General features: G+C 53.3%; 1 protein-coding gene across 1 annotated transcript in view; it reads left to right on the forward strand.

Moving 5' to 3' along the window:
- Window positions 1-21,318, forward strand: part of LOC144612402 (small conductance calcium-activated potassium channel protein 2-like) — a 75,512-nt gene that overhangs the window by 46,212 nt on the left and 7,982 nt on the right. The window contains 3 exon segments of the mRNA XM_078432010.1: window positions 11,191-11,301; window positions 16,854-16,981; window positions 19,002-19,071. Of these exon segments, the coding sequence (XP_078288136.1) occupies window positions 11,191-11,301; window positions 16,854-16,981; window positions 19,002-19,071 (309 nt within the window).

A 21,318-nucleotide genomic window follows, 5' to 3' on the forward strand; every position in this document is an offset into this window, starting at 1 on the left:
GTGTAGATGGGGCATGTTGGCCGGTGTGGGTGGGTGGGACTAGTGTAGATGGGGCATGTTGGTCGGTGAGGGCAGGTGGGACTAGTGTAGAAAGGGCATGTTGGCCGGTGTGGGCAGGTGGGACTAGTGTAGATGGGGCATGTTGGCCGGTGTGGGCAGGGGGGACTAGTGTAGATGGGGCATGTTGGTTGGTGTGGGCGGGTGGGACTAGTGTAGATGGGGCATGTTGGCCGGTGTGGGCGGGTGGGACTAGTGTAGATGGGGCATGTTGGCCGGTGTGGGCAGGGGGGACTAGTGTAGATGGGGCATGTTGGTTGGTGTGGGCAGGTGGGACGAGTGTAGATGGGGCATGTTGGCCGGTGTGGGCGGGTGGGACTAGTGTAGATGGGGCATGTTGGCTGGTGTGGGCAGGTGGGACTAGTGTAGATGGGGCATGTTGGTCGGTGTGGGCGGGTGGGACTAGTGTAGATGGGGCATGTTGGTCGGTGTGGGCGGGTGGGACTAGTGTAGATGGGGCATGTTGGCCGGTGTGGGCGGGTGGGACTAGTGTAGATGAGGCATGTTGGCCGGTGTGGGCGGGTGGGACTAGTGTAGATGGGGCATGTTGGTCGGTGAGGGCAGGTGGGACTAGTGTAGATGGGGCATGTTGGCCGGTGTGGGCAGGTGGGACTAGTGTAGATGGGGCATGTTGGCCGGTGTGGGCAGGGTGGACTAGTGTAGATGGGGCATGTTGGTTGGTGTGGGCAGGTGGGACTAGTGTAGATGGGGCATGTTGGCCGGTGTGGGCGGGTGGGACTAGTGTAGATGGGGCATGTTGGCCGGTGTGGGCAGGTGGGACTAGTGTAGATGGGGCATGTTGGTCGGTGTGGGCAAGTTGGGCCAAAGGGCCTGTTTCCACGCTGTATCACTCTGTGAGGAAGTGACAGGGGCTATGTAAAGCCGTTATTTTCTTTCACAACAAAGTATTAAAATCTTTGTTTATCTGGTGACGCAGCGGGTAGAGCTGCTGCCTCACAGCGCCGGAGACCCGGGTTCCATCCCGACCACGGGTGCTGTCTGTACGGAGTTTGCACGTTCTCCCCGTGACCTGCGTGCGTTTTCCCCGGGATCATCGGTTTCCTCCCGCACTCCAAAGACGTGCAGATTCGTAGGTTAATTGGCTTCGGTGTAAATGTAAAATTGTCCCTGGTGTGTGTAGGATAGTGCAGGGATCGCTGGTCGGTGCGTACTCGGTGGGCCGAAGGGCCTGTTCTCGCGCTGTGTCTCCAAACGAAAGTATTAATATCTTTTTTTATTATAAGAGAGAAAACCCTTTGAATGTGAGGAGCGTTTGCAAATTGCTTTCTCACAGGCGATGATTATTCATTGGCGCTCGTGATGAGGGAATGTTGTGGTGTTTTATTCCTACCCTTCGGAGTGGAATTAATTGAATTCGCGAGGAAAGCCGTCAGAATATCAAATCAGCCTCTCCATCCCCAGCCCTGTGGCGCTGGGGAACAAAGGCGCCTCCGAAACTGCCTCGCTAAATATCTTGATATAATTATGTAGTTCCGCTCTTTGGCTTCGAGCGTGGATGATTTCAGCGTGAATGAAATGTCGATGTGTTGTGGAAGTTTCTCCGGCACTTTGCGCCCGGCTGAAGATTCCAGCTTCGGCGGTTCACTCGTGACTCCCCGCGACCAAAGATGGCGGAATCAGAGCCAGCGGGCACGTCATGGTGGCGCAGCGGGTAGAGCTGCTGCCTCACGGCGCCGGAGACCCAGGTTCCATCCCGGCTACGACAGAGAAACATAGAAAATAGGTGCAGGAGGAAGCCATTCGGCCCTTCAAGCCTGTACGCACCGCCATTCATAGAAACATAGAAAATAGGTGCAGGAGGAGGCCATTTGGCTCTTCGAGACTGTACGCACCGCCATTCACTGTGATCATTGCTGATCATCCACAATCAGTAACCCGTGCCTGCCTTCTCCCCATATCCCTTGATTCCACTAGCCCCTAGAGCTCTATCTAACTCTCTTTTAAATCCATCCAGTGAATTGGCCTCCACTGCCCTCTGTGGCAGAGAATTCCACACATTCACAACTCTCTGGGTGAAAAAGTTTCTTCTCACCTCAGTTTATAAATGTCCTCCCCTTTATTCTGAGACTGTGTGGCCCCTGGTTCTGGACTCCCCCAACATCGCATCAAGACCCTTCTTCAGACTAATCCAAAACGTCATCTCTCCATGTATAGAAACAAGAAACTGCAGCTGCTGGTTTACACAAGAAGGCACAGAGTGCTGGAGTAACTCAGCGGGTCGGGCAGCATCTGTGGAGAACATGGATAGGTGACGTTTCACAGAGTGCTGGAGTAACTCAGCGGGTCAGGCAGCATCTGTGGAGAACATGGATAGGTGACGTTTCACAGAGTGCTGGAGTAACTTAGCGGGTCGGGCAGCATTTCTGGAGAACATGAATAGGACATCTATCCATGTTGAGTCTGAAGAAGGGTCCCGATCCGAAATGTCACCTATCCATGTTCTCCACAGATGCTGTCTGACCCGTTGAGTTACTCCAGCACTCTGTGAAATGTCACCTATCCATGCTCTCCAGAGATGCTGCCCGACCCGCTGAGTTACTCCAGCACTCTGTGTTTAGTTTAGTTTAGAGATACAGCATGGAAACAGGCCCTTGGGGGAGCGGGAGCACGTGGCCGCTGGCTGGGTGAGGCCACGTGGGGCGCGGGGCGGTGACATCACCCTTTGTCCCTTATTTGGGAGTGAGGAAGTTGGCAACCCTACTAATACGGGACCAGGGCGGTCCCGTACAGGACAAACTAATTTAGCACAAAATACGAGATGTCCTGGCTAATACGGGACAGTTGGCAGCCCCCTATGATGATGAAGTGCAGGCCGGGTTGTGTATTGATCCAGTGCAGCTGATGGGCTCTCGAGAAAGCCCATTTATTTTCAACTACTCGCTTCTGAAGTAAATTGAATTCACTTGGAAATCTGCTCAACAGCCCCAGTGGGATCTGAGCTGAGTACGTTCCATCAAAAACCCATCGCAACCTTTCTACACACAGGTCCACACTTTTAATCATGGCCTTCTCCTGCCAAATGCAATGTACTTACGTTGATAGATTTACACCGAGACCGCTGCTAAACGAATGTCACAGAGTGATACAGCGTGGAAACAGGCCCTTCGGCCCAACCTGCCCACACCGGCCAACATGCCCCATCTACACTAGTCATAGTGATACAGCGTGGAAACAGGCCCTTCGGTCCAACCTGCCCACACCGGCCAACATGCCCCATCTGCACTAGTCATAGTGATACAGCGTGAAAACAGGCCCTTCGGCCCAACTTGCCCATACCGACCAACATGCCCCATCTACTCTAGTCATGGTGATACAGCATGGAAACAGGCCCTTCGGCCCAGCCTGCCCACACCGGCCATCATGCCCCATCTACACTAGCCATAGTGATACAGCGTGGAAACAGGCCCTTCGGCCCAACCTGCCCACACCGGCCAACATGCCCCATCTACACTAGTCATAGTGATACAGCGTGGAAACAGGCCCTTCGGCCCAACTTGCCCATACCGACCAACATGCCCCATCTACTCTAGTCATGGTGATACAGCGTGGAAACAGGCCCTTCGGCCCAGCTTGCCCACACTGGCCAACATGCCCCAGCTACACTAGTCATAGTGATACAGCATGGAAACAGGCCCTTCGGCCCAACCTGCCCACACCGGCCAACATGCCCCATCTACACTAGTCATAGTGATACAGCGTGGAAACAGGCCCTTCGGCCCAACATGCCCCATCTACACTAGTCATAGTGATACAGCGTGGAAACAGGCCCTTCGGCCCAACTTGCCCATACCGACCAACATGCCCCATCTACTCTAGTCATGGTGATACAGCATGGAAACAGGCCCTTCGGCCCAGCCTGCCCACACCGGCCATCATGCCCCATCTACACTAGTCATAGTGATACAGCGTGGAAACAGGCCCTTCGGCCCAACTTGCCCATACCGACCAACATGCCCCATCTACTCTAGTCATGGTGATACAGCGTGGAAACAGGCCCTTCGGCCCAGCTTGCCCACACTGGCCAACATGCCCCAGCTACACTAGTCATAGTGATACAGCACGGAAACAGGCCCTTCGGCCCAACCTGCCCACACCGGCCAACATGCCCCATCTACACTAGTCATAGTGATACAGCGTGGAAACAGGCCCTTCGGCCCAACATGCCCCATCTACACTAGTCATAGTGATACAGCGTGGAAACAGGCCCTTCGGCCCAACTTGCCCATACCGACCAACATGCCCCATCTCCTCTAGTCATGGTGATACAGCATGGAAACAGGCCCTTCGGCCCAGCTTGCCCACACTGGCCAACATGCCCCAGCTACACTAGTCATAGTGATACAGCATGGAAACAGGCCCTTCGGCCCAACTTGCCCATACCGACCAACATGCCCCATCTACTCTAGTCATGGTGATACAGCGTGGAAATAGGCCATTCGGCCCAACTTGCCCACACCAGAAACATGCCCCATCTACACTAGCCATAGAGTGAAACAGCATGGAAACAGGCCCTTCAGCCCAACTTGTCCACACCCGGCCAACATGTCCCATCTACACTTGTCCCACCTGCCCGCGCTTGGCCCATATCGGCGAGACCAAGCGCAGGCTCGGCGATCGTTTCACTGAACTCCTCCGCTCAGTCCGCTTTAACCAACCTGATCTCCCAGTTGCTCAGCACTTCAACTCCCCCTCCCACTCCCACTCCCACACTGACCTTTCTGTCCTGGGCCTCCTCCATTGTCAGAGTGAGGCCCAACTTAAATTGGAGGAACAGCACTTCATGTTTTGCTTGGGCAGCTTACACCCCAGTGGTATGAACGTTGACCTCTAACTTCAGGTAACCCTTGCCTTTCCTCTCTCTCCATCCCCTCCCCCTTCCCAGTTCTCCCACCAGTCTGACCGTCTGCGACTACATTCTATCTTTGTCCCACCCCCTCCCCTGACATCAGTCTGAAGAAGGGTCTCGACCCAAAACGTCACCCATTCCTTCTCTCCAGAGATGCTGCCTGACCCGCTGAGTTACTCCGGCATTTTGTGTCTATCTTCAGTTTAAACCAGCATCTGCAGTTCTTTCCTACACATTTAAAGTAAAAATATGTATTTCATGATCCTGCAGAGTTGGAGGCAGGTGTTAAATGAGGACCGAGAAGCCCACGTTTTTAAATGTAATTGTTTTTTTACTACAGCCATTTCCCAAGTCTCCCATTGCCGCAAATCCAATTAAAATCTATGTCAGAATGCTGCATGTCCCTGGCAGAAATACTTATTGATATAAGATGGAGTGCATTAGTTCCACCCACTGAGGTAAATCAGTTAACGTCCCCATCTGTTGCTGGTGAGAACACTCAACAGTTCCGCACAGGGGCAGGCCCTTCGGCCCACAATGTCCGTGCCCAAGGGTTGCCAACTTCCTCACTTCCAAATACGGGACAAGGTGACGTCACCGCCCCGCGCCCCACGTCACCTCACCCAACCCGCCTCCCGCTCCACCCATGGCGGCAGCCCGGGCCGGGAGGCGGGTTGCCAGGCAACCTCCAGTAGGCGGCGCCCGGGCCTCCGGGCCTACACTGTCCGGGTCTACAGTGTCCGGGCCTACAGTGTCCGGAGGTAAAATGTTGGAAACCTAGAGCGTCCGGGCTTACAGCGTCCGGACCTACAGCGTCAGGGCCTACAGCGTCCGGGCCTACAGCGTCCGGGCCTGCAGTGTCGGGGCCTACAGCGTCCGGGCCTACAGCGTCCGGACCTACAGCGTCCGGGCCTACAGCGTCCGGGCCTACAGCGCCCCCCGGGCCTAATACGGGACAAGGGCGGTCCCGTACGGGACAAACAAATTTAGCCCAAAATACGGGATGTCCCGGCCAATACGGGACAGTTGGCAACCCTAATAGCCATCCACTTCTGGCAACATAGAAGAGTACAGCACACAATGTCGGTGCTGAACATGATGCCAAGTTACACGATCTCCTCTGCCTGCACGTGATCCATAATCCCTCCATTCTGTGCACATCCACGTGCCTGTCTAAAAGCCTCTTAAACACCACCATCGTATCTGCCTCCACCACCACCCTTGGCAGCGAGTTCCAGGCCCCCACCACCCTCTGTGTGAAAAGAACCATTTCACACAGAGGGTGGTGGGCGTATGGAACGAGCTGCCAGAGAAGGTAGTTGTGGCAGAGACTATAACAACCTTTAGGCTGGCATGGTGGCGCAGCGGTAGAGTTGCTGCCTCACAGCGCCAGAGATCCTAACTACGGGCGCCGTCTGTACGGAATTTGCACGTTCTCCCCGTGACCTGCGTGAGTTTTCGGTTTCCTCCCACACTCCAAAGACGTGCAGGTATGTAGGTTATTTGGCTTGGTATAAATGTAAATTGTCCCTAGTGTGTGTAGGATAGTGTTAGTGTGCGGGGATCGCTGGTCGGCGTGGACTCGGCGGGCCAAAGGCCCTGTTTCCACGCTGTATCTCTAAAGTCTAAGGTTAAAAAAACATTTGGACAGGTACATGGATAGGTTAGGTTTAGAGGGAGATGGGCCAAACGCGGGCAGGTGGGACTGGTGCAGATGGGACATGTTGGTCGGCATGGGCAAGTTGGGCTGAAGGGCCTGTTTCCGCGCTGTATCTCTAAACTAAACTAAAGTTTCCCTCATTACATGGACCAATAAAAGACTCGGGTAACTCTCCGGGATTAAGAGACCAATTCTAGGAAAACAGGAACATTTATTGTCTCTGCTGAATTCAATAATCTTTCCGAAATCTTGTGAAAGTTATGGAATCGTGTTGCAACTGGACTCATTATCTTTTGTTAAAAAACCTACCTTGCTGTGTTCTCTCAGCCTTGTCACAGCTGGAGAGTGGGGTTGCTAAATGTATCTTTAGTTTTTTTTAGTTTTTTGAGATACAGCGCGGAAACAGGCCCTTCAGCCCACCGAGTCCGTGCCGCCCAGCACACTAACTAACTAACTAACACACACACACACACACACACACACACACACACACACACACACACACTCCTCCCCTCCCCCTCTCTCCCCCTCCCTCCCCCCCTCCGCCCTTCCCCTTCCCCCACTCCATCCCCCTTAACCCCCCTAATCTTCCCTCCTCCACCCTCCCTCCCCTTCCCTCCCTCCCTCCCTCCCCTTCCCTCCTCCCTCCCTCCCCCTCCATCCACCCTCCTTGCTCCCTCCCTCTCTCCTTCCCACCCTCCTTCCCACCCTCTCTCCCTCCTCCCTCCCTCCCTCCCTCCCTCCCTCAGAGATAGATTTAAACTTTAAAATGTGAATAACTTTAAAGATATAACACCGATTTCAATGAAACTTCTTCCATTAGCACCAAAGGGACGACGGTGAGTAAGGTGGGCCTAGAATTGTCGCGCGATCGTGTACCGGTTTGGCTGTAGGTCAGGAACAAACTAACAAACAAACGAGAGTTTTAGTAAATAGATTTGCCAGGCTATCCGAGCCAATTCCCGTCTCATAGCGTCAAAGTCTCCTTTATTCAAGTTCTGCGGTGAAGTTTTGCTACAGAGTTGTAGAGTCATTAGATCTTAGAGTTGCAACATTTCGTTCAGTTTGGAGATATAGCATGGAAACAGGCCCTTCGGCCCACCCTTGGATCACCCGTTCACACACTAGTTCTACGTTATCCCACTTTCTCATCCACTCCCTACACACTAGGGGGAAGTTTAGTTGAGTTCGCGCCGACCAGCGATCCCCGCACACTGACACCATCCTACACCCACTCGGGACATTTTTACATTTACCAAGCCAATTAACCTACATATCTGCACGTCTTTGGAGTGTGGGAGGAAACCGAAGACCTCGGAGAAAACACACGTACAAAACCCGTACAGACAGCGCCCATAGTCGGGATTGAACCCGGGTCTCTGGCGTAGCAAGTGCTGTAAGGTAGCAACTCTACCGCCGCGCCACCGTGTAGAGGGGAAACATCCACTCTATCTAGGCCTTTCATTATTCTGTAACTTTCAATGGGGTCCCCCCCTTAACCTTCTTAACTCCAGCGAGTACAGGTCCCAACCTGGAGTTGAGATCGGTCCTATCACAACATTGCAAACACATCTGGACAGGTAATAAAAAGGAACTGCAGATGCTGGACTATACACAAAGTGCTGGAGTTGTGAATCTGTGGAATTCTCTGCCACAGAGGGCAGTGGAGGCCAATTCACTGGATGAATTTAAAAGAAACATAGAAACATAGAAAATAGGTGCAGGAGTAGGCCATTCGGCCCTTCGAGCCTGTACGCACCGCCATTCAATATGATCATGGCTGATCATCCAACTCAGTATCCCATACCTGCCTTCTCTCCATACCCCCTGATCCCTTTAGCCACAAGGGCCACATCTAACTCCCTCTTAAATATAGCCAATGAACTGGCCTCAACTACCTTCTGTGGCAGAGAATTCCACAAAAGAGAGCTAGATAGAGCTCTAGGGGCTAGTGGAATCAAGGGATATGGGGAGAAGGCAGGCACGGGTTACTGATTGTGGATGATCAGCCATGATCACAATGAATGGCGGTGCTGGCTCGAAGGGCAAAATGGCCTCCTCCTACACCTATTTTCTATGTTTCTAGGTAACTCAGCGTGTCAGTCAACATCTCTGGAGAAAGACACAAAATGCCGGAGTATCTCAGCAGGACAGAAGGAAAGGGTGACGTTTCGGGTCAAGACCCTTCTTCAGACTGAGAGTGAGGGGAGAGGGAGACGTAGAGATGTAGATGGCGGTGTAGAGAGATGTAGAACAAATGAATCTCTGAAGAACATGGACAGGTGGCTTTTTGGGTCTGAATTCGTCTTCAGACGTGTAGGGAAAAAAGCTGCAGATGCTGGTTCAAATCGAAGGTAGACACAAAATGCTGGAGTAACTCAGCGGGTCAGGCAGCATCTCGGGAGAGAAGGAATGGGTGACGTTTCGGGTCGAGACAATAGACAATAGGTGCAGGAGGAGGCCATTCGGCCCTTTGAGCCAGCACCCCCATTCAATGTGATCATAGCTGATCATTCTCAATCAGTACCCCGTTCCTGCCTTCTCCCCATACCCCCTGACTCCGCAATCCTTAAGAGCTCTATCTAGCTCTCTCTTGAATGCATTCAGAGAATTGGCCTCCACTGCCTTCTGAGGCAGAGAATTCCACAGATTCACAACTCTCTGACTGAAAAAGTTTTTCCTCATCTCCGTTCTAAATGGCCGACCCCTTATTCTTAAACTGTGGCCCCTGGTTCTGGACTCCCCCAATATTGGGAACATGTTGTATAAGAAAAAAACTGCAGATGCTGGTACAAATCGATTTATTCACAAAATGCTGGAGTAACTCAGCAGGTCAGGCAGCATCTCGGGAGAGAAGGAATGGGTGACGTTTCGGGTCGAGACCCTTCTTCAGAACATGTTTCCTGCCTCTAACGTGTCCAACCCCTTAATAATCTTATACGTTTCGATAAGATCTCCTCTCATCCTTCAGACTGAAGAAGGGTCTCGACCCGAAACATCGCCCATTCCTTCTCTCCCGAGAGGCTGCCTGACCCGCTGAGTTACTCCAGCATTTTGTGTCTGCCTTCTTCAGATGTGGTACATGGTAATTCTTTGGACAGGTACAGGGATAGGGTCATTAGCGGAACTAGGCCACTCGGCCCATCAAGTCTACTCTGTCGTTCAATCATGGCTCTTCCATCTCTGTGTGATTTAACATTGCAATCATTAACGGTGCTCATGAAATGGAAAAATAGAAGTTTCCGGGATTATTAAAGCCTTTGACGTCACCGATGAACAGGGGAGATAAATCCTCGGTTTAATATTTCATGTATGTGAAGAATTTTGTGCTCTGAAAGGGAACATCCATAATTCTTATGACATCGCGATCTTGTTGCGAGATGCGGCTCTTCTATAATCATCGTGCTTTGCGGGCAATTATCGAACAGGGTGATTGCTTCATAAATTACAGTTTATGTGTGGAAGTCTGTTAGAGTCACGCAGTGATTGGACAGGCCCTTCGGCCCAACTTGCTCATGCTAGCCAAGAAGCCCCACCTGCACTAGTCTGTTAGAGTCACGCAGTGTTTGAACAGCCCCTTCGGCCCAACTTGCTCATGCTAGCCAAGAAGCCCCACCTGCACTAGTCTGTTAGAGTCACGCAGTGATTGAACAGGCCCTTCGGCCCAACTTGCTCATGCTAGCCAAGAAGCCCCACCTGCACTTGCTCATGCTAGCCAAGAAGTCCCCACCTACCCATTACATGAGGCAGCTTTAAGGGGGGGGGAGGGGTTAATAAGGTCATACGTGATAGGAGTAGACTGAGGCCATTCAGCCCATCGAGTCGACTCCGCCATTCAATCATGGCTGATCTATCTCTCCCTCCCAAATCCCGTTATGTGGCTGTGTGACTTGTTGTTTTTCACTTAGTATGGCTGTATGATGACTCAAATTTCACTGCACCTTAATTGGTACATGTGCCAATAAGTTGATTTTGAAATCTTGAAATTCTCCTGCCTTCTCCCCATAACCCCTGACACCCGCACTGATCAAGAATCTGTCTATCTCTGCCTTAAATACATCCACTGACTTGTGGCCTCCACAGCCGTCTGTGGCAATGAATCCCACAGATTCACCGCCCTCTGGCTGAAGAAACTCCTCCTCGCCTCCTTCCTAAAGGAACGTCCTTTAATTCTGAGGCCGTGCCCTCTGGTCCTAGACTCTCCCACTAGTGGAAACATCCTCTCCACACCCACTCTATCCAGGCCGCTCACTGTTCTGTACGTTTCAATGAGATCCCCCCTCGTCCTTCTAAACTCCAGCGAGTACAGGCCCAGTGCCCACAAACGCTCATCGTACGTTAACCCACTCGCTCCTTGGATCGATCTTGTAAACCTCCTCTGGACCCTCTCCAGGGCCGGCACATCCTCAATGGGGATAGAGGGGAGAATAATGAATGAATGAATACTTTGAAGAATTCATTCTTTGTTTTGCAAGGTAAAGCAAGGTCTTACTTCTCTTCCCCCTCTTTCTCCCCCCTCTTTCTCTTTCTCTCCCCCCCACTCTCTATCTCCCCCCTCTCTCTTCTCTTGCCCTCCCCCCCCCTCTCCACCCCCTCTCTCCCCCAGGGTGCGGGCTGTACAGCGCTGGTGGTGGCCGTTGTCGCGAGGAAACTGGAGCTGACCAGAGCCGAGAAACACGTGCACAACTTCATGATGGACACACAGCTGACCAAACGGGTAACCACCTCCTGATCACCCACACACACACACACACACACACACACACTGACCCACCCACACACACACACACACACACACACACACACACACTGACCCCCACTCCACACACACACTGACCCACCCACACCCACACACACTGACCCACACCCACACACTGACCCCCCCCACACACACACACACACACCGACCCACACACACACTGACCCACACACACACACTGACCCACACACCCACACACACTGACCCACACACACACACACACTGACACACACACTGACCCACACACACCCACACACACTGACCCCCACTCCACACACACACTGACCCACGCACACACACACACTGACACACACTGACCCACACACACACACACACCGACCCACAAACACCCACACACTGACCCACACCCATACACACTGACCCCCACTCCACACACACACTGACCCCCACTCCACACACACACTGACCCACCCACACCCACACACACACTGACCCACGCACACACACACACTGACACACACTGACCCACACACACACACACACACACACACACACCGACCCACAAACACCCACACACTGACCCACACCCATACACACTAACCCCCACTCCACACACACACTGACCCACCCACACACACACTGACCCACACACACAGACACACTGACACACACTGACCCACACACACACACACACCGACCCACACACACACACTGAGCCCCCCACACCGACCCACACACACACACTGACCCACCCACACACACTGACCCACTGACCCCCACGGAAACAGGCCCTTCGGCCCACCGAGTCCGCTCCGACCAGCGATCCCCGCACACTAACACTATCCCACCCACACACACACTGGGGACAATTTACATTTACACCGAGCCGATTAACCTACAAACCCGCACGTCGTTGGAGTGTGGGAGGAGACCGGAGCGCCCGGAGAAAACCCACGCAGGTCACGGGGAGAACGTGCAAACTCCGCACAGACAGCGCCCGTGGTCAGGATGGAACGCGGGTCTCCGGCGCCGTGAGGCAGCAGCTCCACCCGCTGCACCACGTGCCGCACTGTGATGCTGGGAGATTATCTCTCGCCTGGTTTCTGTGACGGATGCAGCTAATCTCTCGCCTCCTGGTCTCTTGTTTAGTTTAGTTCAGTTTAGTTTAGTGTCACGTGCACCGAGGTACAGTGAAAAGCTTTTGTTGCGTGCTGACCAGTCAGCAGAAAGACACTACATGATTACAATCTGATACAGGATAAAGGGAATGACGTTTAATGCAAGGTAAAGCCAGCAAAGTCCGATCAAGGATAGTCCGAGGGTCTCCAATGAGGTAGACGGGAGGTCGGGACCGCTCTCTAGTTGGTGAGAGGACGGTTCAGTTGCCTGGTAACAGCCGGGAAGAAACTGCCCCTGAATCTGGGGGTGTGCGTTTTCCGATGGGAGAGGGGAGAAGAGGGAGTGACCGGGGGTGAGACTGGTCCTTGATTGTGCTGCTGGCCTTGCCGAGGCAGCGTGAGGTGTAGATGGAGGCGATGGAAGGGAGGTTGGTTTGTTTGTGCGTGTGTGACGGTCTGGGCTGCTGGCCTTGCCGAGGCAGCGTGAGGTGTAGATGGAGGCGATGGCAGGCAGGTTGGTTTGTTTGTGCGTGCGTGACGGTCTGGGCTGCTGGCCTTGCCGAGGCAGCGTGAGGTGTGGATGGAGGCGATGGCAGGCAGGTTGGTTTGTTTGTGCGTGCGTGACGGTCTGGGCTGCTGGCCTTGCCGAGGCAGCGTGAGGTGCAGATGGAGGCGGTGGAAGGGAGGTTGGTTTGTTTGTGCGTGCGTGACGGTCTGGGCTGCTGGCCTTGCCGAGGCAGCGTGAGGTGTAGATGGAGGCGATGGAAGGCAGGTTGGTTTGTGTCTTGGAACTCCAGCCTGATCTAAAAGCCCAGAGAGGGCTGGGGTGTGCAGGGATTCGTGCTGCCTTCTGGCCACTTAGGCAGCCTTCAGTAACCGGCATCATTATGTAGTCATCATCAATTTCCACACAGCAAACTCCCACACACAGCCGAGCACTGACAGTCTTAATGTCCACATGGCTGATGGTTGGGTAACTATTGATCAGCATGCTGATGAGATTCTCTCCCTCTTTGCAAATTATTATCAATATGTTGCCGTCAGTAGGTGCAGTGTTCCCTCCTCATCGCCCCTCCCTCCCTCCCTCCCTCCGCACAGCGCGGACTCCCTCCCTTCCTCCCTCCCTCCCTTCCTCCCTCCCTCCCTCCCACCCTCCCTCCCTCCCTCCCTCCCTCCCTCCCTCCTTCCCTCCCTCCCACAGCGCGGTGCTCCCTCCCTCCCTCCCTCCCTCCCTCCCTCCTTCCCTCCCTCCCACCCTCCCTCCCTCCCTCCCTCCCTCCCACAGCGCGGTGCTCCCTCCCTCCCTCCCTCCCTCCTTCCCTCCCTCCCACCCTCCCTCCCTCCCTCCCTCCCTCCCTCCCTCCCTCCCTCCCTCCCTCCCACAGCGCGGTGCTCCCTCCCTCCCTCCTTCCCTCCCTCCCACCCTCCCTCCCTCCCTCCCTCCCACAGCGCGGTGCTCCCTCCCTCCCTCCCACAGCGCGGTGCTCCCTCCCTCCCTCCCTCCCTCCCTCCCTCCCACAGCGCGGTGCTCCCTCCCTCCCACCCTCCCTCATTCCCTCCCTCCCACCCTCCCTCCCTCCCTCCCTCCCTCCCACAGCGCGGTGCTCCCTCCCTCCCTCCCTCCCTCCCTCCCTCCCTCCCTCCCTCCCTCCCTCCCTCCCTCCCTCCCTCCCTCCCTCCCTCAGCGTGGCGCTCCCTCCCTCCCTCCCTCACCCTCCCTCCGTCCCTCCCACAGGGCGGCACTCCCTCCCTCCCTCCCTCCCTCCCTCCCTCCTCACCCTCCCTCCCTCCCTCCCTCCCACAGCGTGGCGCTCCCTCCCTCCCTCCCTCCCTCCTCACCCTCCCTCCCACAGCGTGGCGCTCCCTCCCTCCCTCCTCACCCTCCCTCCCTACCACAGCGCGGCGCTCCCTCCCTCCCTCCTCACCCTCCCTCCCTCCCACAGTGCGGCGCACAGCCCATACTGAGGACTTAATACTGTATAGAGAGCGTTTATAGAATAACCTTACAGCCCTTGGCGATGACTGTACCCTCTCCACGTAACAGCTGAGAACATGAAATGTTTAAATCTCCTCGGTAGAAATGCCACAGGGCACAGATCCCATTGCAGGAAGCAAAGTGTACAAGCTTCCACTTAATGGAAGCTCCCTTTAAAACACAGCCTGGACCTTTAGACTTTGGAGATACAGCGTGGAAACAGTGGCCAGCCCGTGACCTGCGTGGGTTTTCTCCGGGTACACTGGTTTCCTCCCACTCTCCAAAGACGTGTAGGTTTGTCGGTTAATTGGCTTAAGTTCAGTTTTGTTTCGTTTTGAGATACAGCGCGGAAACAGGCCCTTCGGCCCACCGAGTCCGCGCCGGCCAACTAGTACTATCCCACACCTTTACATTGTGTGGGTCAATTTACAGAATTCCCTGTATCCTGCGTTTCTCCTCCCACACTCCAAAGACGTACAGGTTTGTAGGTTAATTGGTTTGATATAAGTGTAAATTGTCCCCAGTGTGTGTATGTGGGATAGTGTTAGTGTGCGGGGATCGCTGGTCGGCGCGGACTCGGTGGGCCGAAGGGCCTGTTTCCGCGCTGTATCTCTAAACTAAACTGAACTATAGACAATAGGTACAGGAGGAGGCCATTCGGCCCTTCGAGCCTGTACGCACCTCCATTCAATGTGATCATGGCTGATCATTCTCAATCAGTACCCCGTTCCTGCCTTCTCCCCATACCCCCTGACTCCGCTATCCTTAAAAGCTCTATCCAGCTCTCTCTTGAATGCATTCAGAGAATTGGCCTCCACTGCCTTCTGAGGCAGAGAATTCCACAGATTCATAACTCTCTGACTGAAAAAGCTTTTCCTCACCTCCGTTCTAAATGGCCGACCCCTTATTCTTAAACTGTGGCCCCTTGTTCTGGACTCCCCCAACATTGGGAACATGTTTCCTGCCTCTGACGTGTCCAACCCCTTAATAATCTTATACCTTTCGATAAGATCCCCTCTCATCCTTCTAAACTAAAGCCAATTAACTTACAAACCCGCACGTCTTAGGACAATAGACAATAGACAATAGACAATAGGTGCAGGAGTAGGCCATTCAGCCCTTCGAGCCAGCACCGCCATTCAATGCGATCATGGCTGAGGTCAAGGGTGGGAGGAAACCGGAGTACCCGGAGAAAACCCACGGGGAGAACGTACAAACGCCGTACAGACCGCGCCCGTAGTCGGGGTCGATCCCGGGTCTCTGGCGTCGTGAGGCAGCGGCTCTGCCCGCCCTGAAATATGTGTCTTCTTCACTCACATAAATAAATCTTGGTGCGGGGTGGGGGTCTACCAGATATAGAACGACAGAAAATAACCCAACGCACACTTGGGCCACACCCTGGGATCAGGCTGGTAATTTAAGACTAGCATTCCCTCTCGCTCGAACAGCATGCTGCTTCAAACCGAAGATAGACACAAAATGCTGGGGCAACTCAGCGGGACAGGCAGCATCTCCGGAGAGAAGGAACGGGCGACGTTTCGGGCTGAGACCCTTCCTCAGACTGATGTCAGGGGAAAAGGGAAACGAGGGATATAGGCGGTGAAGTAGAGAGATGTCGAAGAAACGAACGAAAGACATGCAAAAAAAGTAACTATGATAAAAGAGACAGGCCATCGTTAGCTGTTTGCTAGGTGAGAACGAGAAGCTGGTGCGGATTGATACTGATTTCTCAAACTTCAAATAATAGACAATAGGTGCAGGAGGAGGCCATTCGGCCCTTCGAGCCAGCACCGCCATTTAATGTGAACATGGCTGATCCTTCTCAATCTGTACCCCGTTCCTGCCTTCTCCCCATACCCCCTGACTCCGCTATCCTTAAGAGCTCTATCTAGCTCTCTCTTGAATGCATTCAGAGAATTGGCCTCCACTGCCTTCTGAGGCAGAGAATTCCACAGATTCACAACTCTCTGACTGAAAAGGTTTTTCCTCATCTCAGTTCTAAATGGCCGACCCCTTATTCTTAAACTGTGTGGCCCCTTGTTCTGGACTCCCCCAACATTGGGAACATGTTTCCTGCCTCTAACGTGTCCAACCCCTTAATAATGTTATACGTTTCGATAAGATCTCCTCCTCTCATCCTTCTAAATTCCAAATCCCAATAAATCTTGGGTAGGGGTTTACCAGAGATAGAACTGCAGGAAATAACTCAACACACACTTGGGCCACCCCCTGGAATAACCCTTGCATCCCCTCTCTCCCTCCCCCCATTCTCTGGAGAAAAAGGGTCTCCAGTCACAAGCTGAAGGAGGGTCTCGGCCCGGAACGTCGACCATTGCTGCTCGTCCCGCTGAGTTACGCCACCATTTTGTGTCCGCTGAGTTACGCCACCATTTTGTGTCCGCCTCCTGGCCCGTCCCTAATCCTTTGCCGTTTTTCTCCCGGCGGTTGATCCACAGATCAAGAACGCGGCAGCCAACGTTTTGCGGGAGACCTGGTTCATCTACAAGCACACCAAGCTGCTGAAGAAGATCGACCACGCCAGAGTGCGGAAGCACCAGAGGAAATTCCTGCAGGCCATACACCAGTGAGTATGGGCAGTGGCTGGAGCATTGCCTTCAGCTTTGGCCATCCCGCTTAGAGCTTGGATGGGCGGGTGAAGGAATGGATGGAAGACAATAGACAATAGGTGCAGGAGGAGGCCACTCGGCCCTTCGGGCCAGCACCGACATTCACTGTGATCATGGCTGATCATCCACAATCAGTACCCCGTGCCTGCCCTCTCGCTATCATTAAGAGCTCTATCCAGCTCTCTCTTGAAAGCATCCAGAGAATTGGCCTCCACTGCCTTCTGAGGCGGAGGATTCCACAGATTCACAACTCTCTGGGTGAAAAAGCTTTTCCTCGTCTCCGTTCTAGATGGCCGACCCATTATTCTTAAACTGTGTGGCCCCTGTGGAGGGAGGGGGGGGGGGAGGAATGAATGGAATTAATTAATTAAAGAGGGAATGAAGGAATACTTTAGTGTTAAATAAATCTTGGGTGGGGGTGTACCAGAGATAGAACTGCAGGAAATAGCTCAACACACACTTGGGCCACACCCTGCGATCCTGCCGCATGTAATTAATACATGTGGCACGTCACTGTGAAATTCCTTGCTCAAATACCCAATGTATGCAAATGGTTGCCACATAAAGGCCACTGACAAAGTTACACAGTATCCCTCACCCTCTCCCCATCCCCTCCTCCTCCCCTCTCTACCCACCCCTCCCTCTCTCCCCACCCCCTCTCCCCTCCCCCACCCCGTCTCCCCCTCCCCTAACCCCCCCCTCTCTCCCTCCCTCTCCCCTCCCCCCTACCTCTCTCCCCACCCCCTCCCCTCTCCCCACCCCTTCCCCCGCATGAGGTCCTCCCCTCTCCCCACCCCCTCCCCCCTTATTGGTGACCCTCGGACAATCCTTGATCGGACTTTGCTGGCTTTACCTTGCACTAAAAGTTATTCCCTTATCATGTATCTGTAAACTGTGGACGGCTCGATTGTAATCGTGTGCTGTCTTTCTGCTGAATGGTTAGCACGCAACAAAAGCTTTTCACTGTACCTCGGTACACGGGACAATAAACTAAACTGAAACTGATTAAGATGGCGAAAGAGTTTAGTTTATTGTCATGTGTACCGAGGTACAGTGAAAAGCTTTTGCGGCGTGTTAACCAGTCAGCGGAATGACAACACATGATTATAATCGAGCCGTCCACAGTGTACTGATACAGGATAAAGGGAATGACGTTTAGTGCAAGGTAAAGCCAGCAAAGTCCGATCAAGGATAGTCCGAGGGTCTCCAATGAGGTAGATGGGAGGTCAGGACCGCTCTCTGGTTGGTGAGAGGACGGTTCAGTTGCCTGATAACAGCCGGGAAGAAACTGCCCCTGAATCTGGAGGTGTGCGTCTCCACACTTCTGTACCTCTTGCCCCGATGGGAGAGGGGAGAAGAGGGAGTGACCGGGGGTGAGACTGGTCCTTGATTATGCTGCTGGCCTTGCCGAGGCAGCGTGAGGTGTAGATGGAAGGGAGGTTGGATTGTGTGTGTGTGTGATGGTCTGGGCTGCTCTCTAGATAGACAATAGGTGCAGGAGGAGGCCACTCGGCCCTTCGAGCCAGCATCGCCATTCAATGTGATCATTGCTGATCATTCTAAATCAGTACCCTGTTCCTGCCTTCTCCCCATACCCCCTGACTCCGCTATCCTTAAGAGCTCTATCTAGCTCTCTCTTGAATGCATTCAGAGAATTGGCCTCCACTGCCCTCTGAGGCAGAGAATTCCACAGATTCACAACTCTCTGGGTGAAAAGGTTTTTCCTCATCTCAGTTCTAAATGGCCGACCCCTTATTCTTAAACTGTGTGGCCCCTGGTTCTGGACTCCCCCCAACATTGGGAACATGTTTCCTGCCTCTAACGTGTCCAACCCCTTAATAATCTTATACGTTTCGATAAGATCCCCTCTCATCCTTCTGCATGTGCTAGGGTGGATTGTGTGTGTGATGGTCGGGGCTGCTCTCTGGATGTGGGAGGGTGGTTTAACACTTTGTGCTTTCTGTATCTCCCCCACAGGCTTCGTAATGTGAAGATGGAACAGAGGAAGCTGACTGACCAGGCAAACTCGCTGGTCGATCTCTCGAAGGTAATGGCCTCAGAGGACACAGTGTACATTCTTGCAACCTCTCATAAGTTCAGAAGTGATAGGAGCAGAATGTATATACACACCGATCAGCCAAAATATGATGACCTGATGAGCCAAAACATTATGCCCACCTGCCTAACATGCTGCTGGTCCTCCGTGTGCAGCCCCATACACAGCTGGGTGCGATGCACTGTGTATTGTGACACATTCCTCCCGTCACCACCGTTAACATTTTCTGTGACTTGTGCCACAGTCGACCTTCTGTCGGTTCGGACCAGACGGGATAGGTATAGAGGGATATCGGCCAAATGCAGGCAGGTGGGACTAGTGTAGATGGGGGGTGTGGGCCGAAGGGCCTGTGTCCATACTGTGTGACACTGTGGTTCTCAGAGAGTTTAGCCACGATAGGTAGGCACCTGGGTTAGTACCGATGGGTTGGGCCGAAGGGCCTGTTTGTGTTGAAAATAGACACAAAATGCTGGGGTAACTCATTGATGCCCTCGCACATCGATGAGCCTTGGGCGCCCAACACCCTGCCTGTCGCCGGTTTGTGGGTTTTGCCCTCCTCGGACCACTGTCGGTCGGTACTCACCACTGCTGACCGGGAGCACCCCACAAGCCTTGCCGTTTCAGAGATACTCTGACCCAGTCGTCTGGCCAGAACAATTTGGCCCTTGTCAAAGTCGCTCAGGTCTTTACTCCTGCCCATTTCTCCTGCATCCAACACGTCAACCTCAAGAACTGACTGTTCACTTGCTGCCTAATATATCCCACCCCTTGACAGGTGCCATTGTAACAAGATAATCAATGTTATTCACTTCGCCTGTCAGTGGTCATAATGTTTTGGCTCATCGCTGTATTCTGTATATATAATACACACACATAAGTTCATAAGTAATAGGAGCCATTTGGCCCATCAAGTCTACTCCGCCATTCAGTCAAGGCTGATCTATCTTAGTCTGAAGAAGGGTCTCGACCCGAAACGTCACCCATTCCTTCTCTCCAGATATGCTGCCTGACCTGCTGAGTTACTCCAGCATTCTGTGTCCATCTTCCGATCCATCTCTCCCTCCCAACCCCACTCTCCTGCCTTCTCCCCATAACCCCTGACACCCGCACTGATCAAGAATTTGTTCTATAATCTCTCGTTCCCCTTTCCCCTGACACTCAGTCTGAAGAAGGGTCTCGGATATGTCTATCTCTGCCTTGCAAATATCCATTGACTTGGCCTCCACAGCCTTCTGTGGCAATGAACGATTCGACACTTTATATTCCATCTGCCACTTCTTCCCACACTCTCCCAACCTGTCCAAATTCTTCCGCAGAGTCCCTGCTTTCTCCACACTACCTGCCCTTCCACCAATCTCTGTGTCACCTGCAAGCTTGGCCAAAAGCCTCAATCCCCCTCGTCCAAATCATTGATATGAAGAGGTTCAGGGTGGACACCCAGAGTCTCTTGCCCAGAGTAGGGGAATCAAGGACCAGAGGATGTAGGTTTAAGGTGACGGTGGAAAGACAGTGGAGGAGGCCCAGGACAGAAAGGTCAGTGTGGGAGTGGGAGGTGGGAGTTAAAGTGCTGAGCCACCGGGAGATCAGGTAGGTTTAGGCGGACTGAGCGGTGGTGTTCAGCGGGACACGTGACAATAAACTGAACTCAAACTAAACTCAAGAGGATTAGATCGGGTAGATGCACAGAGTCTCTTGCCCAGAGTAGGGGAATCGAGGACCAGAGGACATGGGTTCAAGGTGAAGGGGAAAAGATTTAATAGGAATCTGAGGGGTAACTTTTCCACACAGAGGGTGGTGGGTGTATGGAACGAGCTGCCGGAGGAGGTAGTTGAGGCTGGGACTATCCTAGAGTTTAAAATACATTCAGACAGATACATGGATAGGATAAGTTTAGCGGGATATGGGCCAAATGCAGGCAGGTGGGACTAGTGTAGATGGGGGGTGTGGGCCGAAGGGCCTGTTTCCATACTGTGTGACACTATGGTTCTCAGAGAGTTTAGCCTCGATAGGTAGGCAACTGGGTTAGTACCGATGGGTTGGGCCGAAGGGCCTGTTTGTGTTGACCCGAAACGTCACCCATTCCTTCTCTCCAGAGATGCTGCCTGTCCTGCTGAGTTACTCCAGCTTTTTGTGTCTACCCGGGAGACGGGTTGCTACGCAACCTCCTTTAGGCGGGGCCTACACTGTCCGTACCGCACCTACACTGTCCGGGAGGTAAGCACAGATTTTAACCCACAG

This window comes from Rhinoraja longicauda, chromosome 44 (genome assembly GCF_053455715.1).
Source record: "Rhinoraja longicauda isolate Sanriku21f chromosome 44, sRhiLon1.1, whole genome shotgun sequence".
Lineage (NCBI taxonomy): Eukaryota > Metazoa > Chordata > Chondrichthyes > Rajiformes > Arhynchobatidae > Rhinoraja > Rhinoraja longicauda.